This window comes from Taudactylus pleione, unplaced genomic scaffold, assembly GCF_031769625.1.
Source record: "Taudactylus pleione unplaced genomic scaffold, aTauple2 ptg000507l, whole genome shotgun sequence".
In the NCBI taxonomy this organism is placed as follows: Eukaryota; Metazoa; Chordata; class Amphibia; order Anura; family Myobatrachidae; genus Taudactylus; species Taudactylus pleione.
The window spans coordinates 2514924-2527277 of NW_028284909.1; the positions used below are offsets into that span (position 1 = coordinate 2514924).

At 42.8% G+C, this 12354-nt stretch overlaps 1 protein-coding gene across 7 annotated transcripts in view; it reads right to left on the reverse strand.

The window, feature by feature from the left end:
- Nucleotides 1–12354, reverse strand: part of MAP3K10 (mitogen-activated protein kinase kinase kinase 10) — a 64228-nt gene that overhangs the window by 18937 nt on the left and 32937 nt on the right. For all 7 annotated transcript variants that reach the window (XM_088450155.1, XM_088450160.1, XM_088450156.1 and 4 more), the window contains 5 exons: nt 9964–10144; nt 6012–6160; nt 4251–4426; nt 3588–3828; nt 535–657 (listed from right to left, as the gene is read on the reverse strand). In XM_088450155.1, coding sequence (XP_088306281.1) covers nt 535–657; nt 3588–3828; nt 4251–4426; nt 6012–6160; nt 9964–10144 — 870 coding nt within the window. The remainder of the gene's footprint in view (nt 1–534; nt 658–3587; nt 3829–4250; nt 4427–6011; nt 6161–9963; nt 10145–12354) is intronic.

A 12354-nucleotide genomic window follows, 5' to 3' on the forward strand; every position in this document is an offset into this window, starting at 1 on the left:
GATACTGTCCTTTGCTATAATGAAACAGGATGTCCGGTGGGTACCACAAAAAACATATTTCCCTTGAAGCTCCCGTCAATGTTAGTGGTAGCTCTTTATATGAAGTCATTTGTCATTTTGGTTTAGTGATCTTTATAAAATATGCAGTTTCTATGTAGTGAAGCTCTGTATATAGATTAAAAGGACAATTATAAAATACAGGCTGAATTAATGAAAAACAGCCACTAATGTGTAAGCAGTGCACTACATTACCTTTTTACATGTACTGGTGCTTTGTCTGGGTACCCACATATATAGCAGTTTATAGGATCAGTGTGTCTGCTTTCTTTGGGGTCTATTTACTAAGCCTTTGATGGCGATAAAGAGGACAGAGTTAAAGTACCAGCCAACCAGCTCCTAACTGTAATTTTTCAAACATAGTCTGTGACATGGCAGTTAGGAGCTGATTGGCTCTGCCCACTTTATCTCCAACCAAGGCTTATTAAATAGACCCCTTTGTATGTAAGTGGCTTAGTGTGTACGGACAGCACTTACGTCGGATGGCTCGGAGTCTAGGGATGATCAGGGGACTTCCGGGTGGGCTGTAGCTGCTGGAACCCTGTCCCTTACACTTGTCCAGCGTAGGAGATGCTTGTACTGTGATCTTGTGTTCAAACCCTGTAGAGAGAGAACTACAGCATGTAAATTATATCTAAATGTTTTAATCTTATACCTACAGTTCTCCAATGAAGTAAAAATAAATACTAGAATTGTTGCTTAATATACATGGACCAAGATAAATAAACACGATATGGGTTCATGTGAAAAAGTCCATAGGAATTGACTTGACACATGAAGGCCTACATAAGCCACCCATCTCCAATACACCCTTTGCCACCCCATACATCCTAATCACTGCAGTGTATTTGCCCAGCATTAATGTATTGCATGTCAGCATTCTGAAAATATTCCATACTCACCAACTGCCACGCTATGTAACACACAGTCATACTGACTAAGAGCAACATACTAAAATGGACATACTGACCAACAGTCACACACTGTCATACTGACCAACTGTCAAAAAATGTAACATACAGTTATACTGACCAACAACAACAACGCTGTAACACACCATCATACTGACCAAGAGCGACATACTAAAATATAGTACTGACCAACAGTCACCTAATGTAACATACAGTTACCATGACTAACAGCAACACTGTAAACCACAGTCATACTGACCAAGAGCAACATACTAAAACAGACATACTGACCAACAGTCACAATGTAACAGTCATGCTGAACAACAGCCAAACACTGTAAAACACAGTCATACGAACAACAGATACAGTCATACTGACCAACAGCCACACATTGTAGCACAAAGTCATATTGACCATGTTACACATTAAAACAGTTATACTGACCAATTGCCACACATGGTAACACACAGCCATACTGACTAACTGCCACACATTATGCACACAGTAATACTGACCAGCAGACACACATTGTAACACATGGTCATACTAACAAACAGCCACACAATGTAGCACGCAGTCATACTGGCTAACAACCACACACTGTAGCACACAGTCATACTGACCAACAGCCACTCACTGCAGCACACTGTCTACTGACCAACAGGCACACACTGTATCACACAGTCATACTGACCAACAGGCACTCACTGCAGCACACGGTCTACTGACCAACAGGCACTCACTGCAGCACACGGTCTACTGACCAACAGGCACTCACTGCAGCACACAGTCTACTGACCAACAGGCACTCACTGCAGCACACAGTCTACTGACCAACAGGCACTCACTACAGCACACTATCTACTGACCAACAGGCACACACTTTAGCATGCAGTCATACTGACCAAAAGGCACTCACTGCAGCACACAGTCATACTGACCAAAAAGCACACACTGCTGTAAACAGTCTACTGACCAACAGACGCACACTGCATACACAGTCATAAACACCAGCAGCTGCACAATGTAACACACAGTCATTTTCACGGGTGTGGTAAAAAAAAAGTTGACATTCAGAATGTCGACATGTATAGGAGATCAACAGGTTGACATTGCCAGAATGTTGACAGTTAACATGTCGACCATGCTGTTTTTCATTGAAATGTTAAACCAACCCGAAACCTAACCCTAACATTGGTAAAAATTGTGAATGTCCACATTCTGTTATTGTTGACATTGTGAATGTCGACCTATTACATGTCAACCTCCAGCCCATGTCAACATTTTTTCCATCCATGTTAACACTGTAAACACAGTCACACTGACTAACACAGACTGTAAGACACAATCATGCCAGCAGTCACACAATGTAAAAACTCCATACTGGCCAACAGACACACACTGTACACAGTCACACTGACCAACAGCCACACATTGTAATACACAGTCATACTGACCAACAGTCACACACTAATGCACAATCATAATGACCAATGGCCACCCAACACAGTCACACTGACCAACAGCCACACACTGTAACACACAGTGATACTGACCAACAGCCACACACTAATACATAATTATAGTGACCAACATCCACACATTGTAACACACAATCATAATAACCAATAGCCACACACTGTAATACGTATTCATACTGACCAACAGCCACACACTAATACATAATTATACTGACCAACATCCACACATTATAACACACATTTATACAGACCAACAGCCACACAGTGTAATACATAGCCATACTGACCAAAAGCCACACACTGTAATACATAGTCATACTGACCAAAAGCCACACACTGTAATACATAGCCATACTGACCAAAAGCCACACACTGTAATACATAGTCATACTGACCAACAGCAGCCACACTCTAAAACACATAGTTATGCTGACCAACAGTCACACATTGTAATATTTAGTTATACTGACCAACAGTCACACAGTGTAATACATAGTCATACTGACCAACAGTCACACAGTGTAATAGATAGTCATACTGACCAACAGTCACACAGTGTAATACATAGTCATACTGACCAACAGTCACACAGTGTAATAGATAGTCATACTGACCAACAGTCACACAGTGTAATAGATAGTCATACTGACCAACAGTCACACAGTGTAATAGATAGTCATACTGACCAACAGTCACACAGTGTAATACATAGTCATACTGACCAACAGTCACACAGTGTAATACATAGTCATACTGACCAACAGTCACACATTGTAATACATAGTCATACTGACCAACAGCCAGGCAGTGTAAAACAGCCAATGGAGTGCACAGAAAGAGTTGATTGTACAGCGGGATGGAGTACACAGGAGGGAATGAGTATACAGCAGAGTACACAGGAGGGGACTGGTATAGGGATGGATAAAGACCATAGTGGAAAGGAGTTTACAATGGGGTTAAGGGCACAAGAATGAAAAGGGAACAGTCCCATAAACTCAGTAATCTCTATTATGTATTGTGATGGCTACACAGCATTACACTTTATATGTGCATCACATTTGCAGCATGCAGGTAAAAGAAAAAAAGTTCCATAGTAATATACTTTTCTTTTTAAAGAGAAAAGTGGCAAGGACATTACCCGACGGTAAACTGATCCGATTCCCATCCTTGTGCTTCAGACGACTTTTCTTAAAGTTCCCCTTCCGTTTCTTGACCTTGGGTTTTTCTTGGTACATCTGGTACATTATGATGTTCAGCTCCCGCTCAACAATGTCAATCTCTCGCTCTGCCAGTTCCTGCTCCCTTCTCCGGAGCATCTCCTCCAGGTTCTTCTGTTCCTCTGCTGCACGCACCAGTTCCTCTTCCCGACTGCGCAGCTCCTAACAGGGGGTAATGTGCTGCACGTTAATTTACTGCAACATTAAACAGCGTGAAGCGACTGGAGAGAATCTCAACTATTAATCCCTGTGTGGCATTAATCCCTAACTTCAAGTCTACACTATCCAAATTACAAATTAAAAGTGTGTGTCCTGGTCAAATTCAAACATTGCACAGTTCTAATAGTAGATGTTGGAGGTCATTTGCATACAGAAACTTATTCCCTCCATTGGGGCCAATGATTGGGTCCTTCCTATATCATCTTATGCATATGAAATAAGGCCATACAGTATTTCTGTTATAGCAGGGAACTGTAAAATACAAATACAGTATGTGTTGTCTGCCAGCCCTCGTAGCGCAACAGTGACACAACAGCAGCCGGTTATGATTAGCCGCAGACAGCCTACAGCGCACAGGTTCTCACCTTCTCTTTAGTCCTGAGCTCATCAAACATCTGCTGAATCTCTAATCTCCAGTCTTCCTGCAGGGAGTGAAACGATTCTAAGGGCATCTGGAACATGGCTGAATGCTCTATGGTTATCAGTTGCTCCAAAATGACAGAAAAAGAGGGACGGCTGTGAGGATCCGGGTTCCAACATGCTGAAGCCAGAATAACAGATGGTCGAATTGTTATAGGTACAAAATAACGTGTCAGCATTGATTAGTATCGATGAATATATTATGATCTATGCGCTACAGCATTCACTAATACTGCAGTATGAACATCCAAAGTCATGTTCAAGGACAGCTGTATAAAATACATATATAAGTGCTACGGAATGGGTATGTAAAACCTGCAGTCGGGATGCCTCCTTTCAAAATACCGACAGCGGCATCCCGATTGTCTGGTAAGTATACTAACCCTTCCCCCTTCTCCCCTTAACCCTCCCTTCTTGTAGCCTACCCCTAACCCTCCCCACCCCACACCCTAACCCTCCCGTTAGTGCCTAAACCTAAGTCTCCCACCTTCGTGCCTAAACCTAAGTCTCCCCCTTAGTGCCTATTCCTAACCCCCCCAGTGGTGCCTAACCCTATCCCCCCACACCCTAGGGGTGCCTAACCCCCCCATGAAAACCTAGCCCTAACCCCACTTTGCTGCCTAAACCTAACAGTCCCTTCCCCCCTGCGGCTAACAGCTAAGACGCCCCCGGCTTACCTCGTTCGGGCTGGCGTCGAGATTAAGATAGGCGTCGGTATTTCAACGCTTATTTTAAATCCCGTGCCGGGCTTCCTCCGTCGGGATTTAGACCGACGGCATCCCACCCGCCAGTCTGCTAACTACATCCCAAGTGTTACACAATTGTGTAAACCTTTAATTTATCAACAGCATACCTGCTAAACCATACAGGGTTTGGTATAAAAGATCCACATGAAAAGTATGTCTAGATAGACCCCACATGGTAGACAGTCAATAGGTCGACAGGTCCAAAAGGCCGACATGTATGAATATAGACAGGTTAAAAAACCATCGACGGGGTCAAAAGGACAACGAAAAAATGATCGACACAAACCTGGTTGATACATTTGTTTTTTCTAACCCTAATCTTCACCCTAAACCTCCCCTAGGTGCTTAACCCTAACCCTCCGGTAAGTGCCTAATCCTAACTGTCCCTCCTAGTGCCTAACCCTAGCTGTCGGGAGAAGTGCCTATCCTTAACCATCCGTCCTAGAGCCTAACCCTAAAAAAACAAAAATGTGTCCACCATTTTTGTGTCGACAATTTCTGTGTCGACCTCTTGACACTGTCGTTTTTTTGCATCGGTCGTTCTTCATCCATGTCGACATTGTGTGTCGACCTTTTGTCCCTGTCAGCCTATTGACTGTATACCATGTGGTGTCTATCTAGACATTGTCTACCTTTGTAATGTAGATCTAGTGACTGGAATCCAACCATACAGCTTGAGCAACAATATAATTTGGCTAAACATATGGATATTAACACAGGTGATCACCTTTCAACATAGATAAGGAATTGAGCTAGTCTGAAACCCCCATTATATAAATCGTATCATAGTATACTATACTCCATGATTTTGGCAATACAAGTGCCACTCTGCCACCCTCTGTAGTCCCACATCATCTAGACAGCGACGGTTCTCTTCTAACCTATCAGGAGAACTTGAAGTTGCCTATCCATATAATGTAGAACATGAAATCCCACTCAGAGGTGATGGAATCTGTTTACCTTCCAGGATCCTAACAAATGGATCTGGACATGTAGATGGAATCGGAAGAGTGAGTTTGTTCATTGCAACTCCGTAGGCAACAGCCAGAGCGTCGATTTCCCGATATGGTACCTCTCCAGTAAGCAACTCCCACAGGAGAACCCCGAAACTGAAAGACATACAGTAACGATGATACTGACTGCATCCATTCACATTTCACATAACAAATTTAATGGTGGGCCATAACTCACGGAAATCACCTCTCTCATATGAAGAAGAATGGAAATTTTGCATTAATTGTTCTTGTGCACCATAGTTTAAAATGTTATAGCGCCAATTATTCTGTTTCTTTTTCTGCAGAGTTAAAGGGGCTGTGGTTTAGTTAACGCCACAACAAACATTATATTTGTGTAATACATCAACTGTTGTCATTATTCACTAATGAGCACTCCATGTTAGACATATGAAATGTCTATAAATAAGCTTAATATCAAGAAAGGGAGGCAAAAAAACAAAAAACAAATGCCAGAACAAAAAAAGAAGCTAAACATTTTTTTTCCATAAAATATGGTATATACTGTATATATGTATAACCACTTTTCAGATTTATTTATTTTTTTCTTTAATGGAGTATTATTTTTTATTAAGATTTGTGGAAGCATAACAAAAACACAAACATACAATAAACAACAAGTACAAGAAAAATAATTCTCATAATCATAGTAAACTAGAGCGGACATTTAACCAATAGTACACAGAGGAGATACATGTCAGCATGGAAATTAAATGATTAACTCAGTTAATATGGTCTCAAATTACACAGAAAATCGAGATAGCAAATACAGAAAACCAATGGGGGTTTCCTATAGTATGATGTAATGTGAGAAAGAGTTGTGGATTGGTTAAAGGCCACCAAGCCAAGGTGCATTTAATATACTGTATATTTTTGGACAAAACAAAACAAAAAATAGGGCGAGCAATCTGATAAAGTAAAAAGGGATTAGAGTTCTAGCAGTTATAGGGGAGACAAAGCAAATTTAGAACCGTTAGGGCACCCTCACGGCTTTGTAGCTATAGGGGAGACAAAGCAAATATAGAACCATTAGGGCACCCACCCTCAGGGCTTTGTAGCTATAGGGGAGACAAAGCAAATATAGAACCATTAGGACACCCTCGGAGCTTTGTAGCTATAGGGGAGACAAAGCAAATATAGAACCATTAGGGCACCCTCAGAGCTTTGTGGCTATAGGGGAGACAAAGCAAATATAGAACCGTTAGGGCACCCTCAGAGCTTTGTAGCTATAGGGGAGACAAAGCAAATATAGAACCATTAGGGCACCCTCAGAGATTTGTAGCTATAGGGGAGACAAAGCAAATATAGAACCATTAGGGCACCCTCAGAGCTTTGTAGCTATAGGGGAGACAAAGCAAATATAGAACCGTTAGGGCACCCTCAGAGCTTTGTAGCTATAGGGGAGACAAAGCAAATATAGAATAGTTAGGGCACCCTCAGAGCTTTGTGGCTATAGGGGAGACAAAGCAAATATAGCACCATTAGGGCACCCTCAGAGCTTTGTAGCTATAGGGGAGACAAAGCAAATATAGAATAGTTAGGGCACCCTCAGAGCTTTGTGGCTATAGGGGAGACAAAGCAAATATAGAACCATTAGGGCACCCAAAGAGATTTGTGGCTATAGGGGAGACAAAGCAAATATAGAACCATTAGGGCACCCTCAGAGCTTTGTAGCTATAGGGGAGACAAAACAAATATAGAACCATTAGGGCACCCTCAGAGCTTTTTAGCTATAGGGGAGACAATACAAATATAGAACCATTAGGGCACCCTCAGAGCTTTGTAGCTATAGGGGAGACAATACAAATATAGAACCATTAGGGCACCCTCGGAGATTTGTGGCTATAGGGGAGACAAAGCAAATATAGAACCATTAGGGCACCCTCAGAGCTTTGTAGCTATAGGGGAGACAAAGCAAATATAGAACAGTCAGGGCACCCTCAGAGCTTTGTAGCTATAGGGGAGACAAAGCAAATATAGAACAGTTAGGACACCCTCAGAGCTTTGTAGCTATAGGGGAGACAAAGCAAATATAGAACCGTTAGGGCACCCTCAGAGCTTTGTAGCTATAGGGGAGACAAAGCAAATATAGAACCGTTAGGACACCCTCAGAGCTTTGTAGCTATAGGGGAGACAAAGCAAATATAGAACCATTAGGCACCCTCAGAGCTTTGTAGTTATAGGGGAGACAAAGCAAATATAGAACCGTTAGGCACCCTCAGAGCTTTGTAGCTATAGGGGAGACAAAGCAAATATAGAACCGTTAGGGCACCCTCAGAGCTTTGTAGCTATAGGGGAGACAAAGCAAATATAGAACCGTTAGGGCACCCTCAGAGCTTTGTGGCTATAGGGGAGACAAAGCAAATAAAGAACCGTTAGGGCACCCTCAGAGCTTTGTAGCTATAGGGGAGACAAAGCAAATATAGAAACGTTAGGGCACCCTCAGAGCTTTGTAGCTATAGGGGAGACAAAGCAAATATAGAACCATTAGGACACCCCCGGAGCTTTGTAGCTATAGGGGAGACAAAGCAAATATAGAACAGTTAGGGCACCCTCAGAGCTTTGTAGCTATAGGGGAGACAAAGCAAATATAGAACTGTTAGGGCACCCTCAGAGCTTTGTAGCTATAGGGGAGACAAAGCAAATATAGAACCGTTAGGGCATCCTCAGAGCTTTGTAGCTATAGGGGAGACAAAGCAAATATAGAACAGTAAGGGCACCCTCAGAGCTTTGTAGCTATAGGGGAGACAAAGCAAATATAGAACCATTAGGGCACCCTCAGAGCTTTGTAGCTATAGGGGAGACAAAGCAAATATAGAACTGTTAGGGCACCCTCAGAGCTTTGTGGCTATAGGGGAGACAAAGCAAATATAGAACCATTAGGGCACCTTCAGAACTTTGTAGCTATAGGGGAGACAAAGCAAATATATAACCGTTAGGGCACCCTCAGAGCTTTGTAGCTATAGGGGAGACAAAGCAAATATACAGTAGAACCGTCAGAGCTTTGTAGTACAGCATTACGAGAAAGGTAACTTTTCAGATTTCTTGAACCTTTCATATCTCCCTGCATGCTTCTATCAAATATAGGGGGAGATGCACTAAGCCTTTGAGAGAGATAAAGTGGAGAAAAATACCAACCAATCAGCTCCTAAATGTCACTTTACAAGGCTGTGTGTTGAAAAATTACAGGTAGGAGCTAGTTGGTTGATACTTTATCTCTCTCCACTTAATCTCTAACCATGGCCTAGTACATAGACCCCAATTTCAGAATTGATAGGAGACTCTACATGGGCTTCCATCTATAACCCCAGTAGATCTGTTTGGGTGGCAGAGATTGCACGTGCCAACCGAATACATATCAATGCACAGATGTCTCTGCCAGAGCTTCGCTCAGACGCTAGACATCAAGTCACCTTCCCGCATTTCACTGCTATAGCTTTCTTACAGTTAGAACACTATATAGATTAATTGAACAAATAACACCTTTCACTAACTCCTTGCAAGAGAGAATTCCATGATGACCAAGAACATGGTCTTGGATCTCTCAGGTGCTTTCGCCTAAAGATTACAAACATATGCCACAATTTCCCTGGTTCTCAAGTATGTTTTGTAGGGAAATGAAATTACTATTTGGATAATCGCTTAACCTAGTTGCCTACACTTAGACAAGCACTGCTCTAACAGGGCTTCTCAGCTGGATAAGTGTTACTTATGGTAGAATGTTTATGAAGTCATTTATGCATGATGTTGTGGATGTAGAATAAAGAATTGATGAGAAGACATCATGAGAGAACACCAGACAAAGTACAAGATCACAGAAGAGAGACTCTACAGTCAGATGCTAGGCTCTTGGCCTTCCATCACAAGTAGACCTTTCTAGTTGTGGCCTAGACCATTACCTCCACACGTCACTGCTCTTGGAAAAGAGAGAGAGTCGGATGACTTCTGGAGCCATCCAAGCATAGGTGCCCGCTGCACTCATCTTTGTTGTCTTCTGCCACTCCCTGGCCAGACCGAAGTCTGTGATCTTCAATGTCTTGTTAAACAAGTCATTGTTCTCAATCTTCTCAAGTATCAGGACTGTGGGTGCAACAGAGAATAAAGGGTCACTGACAGAGGATTGTCAACATTGTTGAAAATATAACACAGTAACAGCACAAAATGTAACTAATCAGCTATACTTTTTAAATTAAGGTAAAACGAGAGAACACATGAAGCCATTTTAAAAGCAGCAATTCCGTAAAAACATGAGGTCTGATGTTTTAACATAAATCACCATGACAGGCTATAGAAGAAGCTTGGCAATTGCCATTTTCCTTGTTTTGTTTGTCATTTATGATCTACAATTCTGCAGATTTTCCTGGCAACCATAGTCACATGACACAATGAAGTGCGCAGTGAGACTTTGGTACACTACACTGAGCTCCCCCTCCTACTCCCCTCTCTGCCTTACCTGCTGCAAGTCTCAGTATGAGTGACTAGCAGCCATAACTATCTGCTGCCCACTACTGCTGAGGACTCTGGGTAATAATATGGAAATCAGTCCCTGCAGTGTTCCATTTTGCTTTGCCCACTTTGCATGGATCATTTAAAATACATATTGTTGTTTAGCACAGCCGCTGAGGAGACAAATAAGGGTCAATGGGTTTAAATTGGATTTGCGCGAAAACCCGATGCTTTACAGTACATACAAATCTGATGGTTCTGGGTCTGCGCAGGCGCAGATCCCGTTCTGCGCATGTACAGATCCCGTTCTGCGCATGTACAGATCCCGTTCTGCGCATGTACAGATCCCGTTCTGCGCATGTACAGATCCCGTTCTGCGCATGTACAGATCCCGTTCTGCGCATGTACAGATCCCGTTCTGCGCATGTACAGATCCTGTTCTGCGCATGTACAGATCCCGTTCTGCGCATGTACAGAGTGGGTCCTGCATAATCTCTGGCAGGCCCCCCCTTAGCTGCAGCATGACTGATAATGCTGCAGCGTTTGGGGGGCGGCAGCCAGGACCGTTGTACAAAATGGGGGCTGAGTAAGCTGTGGCTTATGCAGAGTGACCAATGGTAGCAATGGTGATCCAAAACAGCATCTGCATACGTTGACCTCAAGATTACAGATGCTTTCAGGAGGTGTCTATTTCCTACAGGGTCCTCCTGTTGCATTTGCATTTACGTGTACGGTATTACACAGCTGCTTTCCTCTATGCAATACAGTCACCATCAGAATCAGGCCCAATGTGTATTAAGGGGAGTTACTTACAAAAAAAATCAAATGTTCTGTAAAACGATTGAATTGATCTAGAAAAGTGATAGCTAACTACACATCCCAGCATGCTGTGCCACAGTATTAGCATGTTCTAACAGCAAAACTGTTGCAAAGCACACTGGGATGTGTAGTTCCACAGCAGCAGGAGTACCACACGTTAACGACCCCTGATCTAGGATGCCTGGTTGTAATGGTTACTGCCCTCTTGCACTTTTATTTAATAACCACCAGTGTATACATATTTGTGTATTAGTGTGTCATTGCTACTTGTCTACCTATGCATGTGTAGAGATAATCTATTGATTAGTATGTTTGCGTATGAATGTGAGAAGACTTTGTTGTAGAGCTGAAACCGGCTGCTTTCGAACACACTGCTGTATGTAACAGGCTGTAATGGGATGGCCGACACAGCACGAGTAATGTCTGCCCCACACAGATCTCTCCAACACGAGAACACAGATACACTGGAAAATCCTGCACAAATGTCATAGATCACATGTGTCAGCAAGGACGACTGCTAGGTGTAAGCACCGGCATGGTGTTACAGGTATACAGCCTGGGAAATTTTATGTTGTTTGTTTTTAAGACAAAAACACATCGCAGGCAGGAAATGCTGCAACTTAGGAAACCAAACAAAACCAAGTATTTCCATTTACACACCGTCCTGCCCAATAAACATGGCTCCTCGGGAAGAGACAGCAGTGTATGAAGGCAGGCGGCTCCCTGCAAGCATTATTTGTGACAAAGGCCAGAGAGCACAGCATGTGAAACCTAGTTCTTCTTTTGTCGGAACTAAATACAAGATAATCCCACATAACAAAGGATCAGTAGGGTAGCTATAGAGGTAGCGGTGGTAGGAACCGCACTGGGGCCCACCACAACCCCAATATGTGGGGTTTAGGACTGCTTTGTTAGGTTTGGTACTGTGGAAGTCCAGCACAGCCTGTGTAGCAGTTACAAGAACACACATATACTGTCTGATGGCAGATAAAGGACCCACGGGTCCATCTAGTCTGCTCTATTTT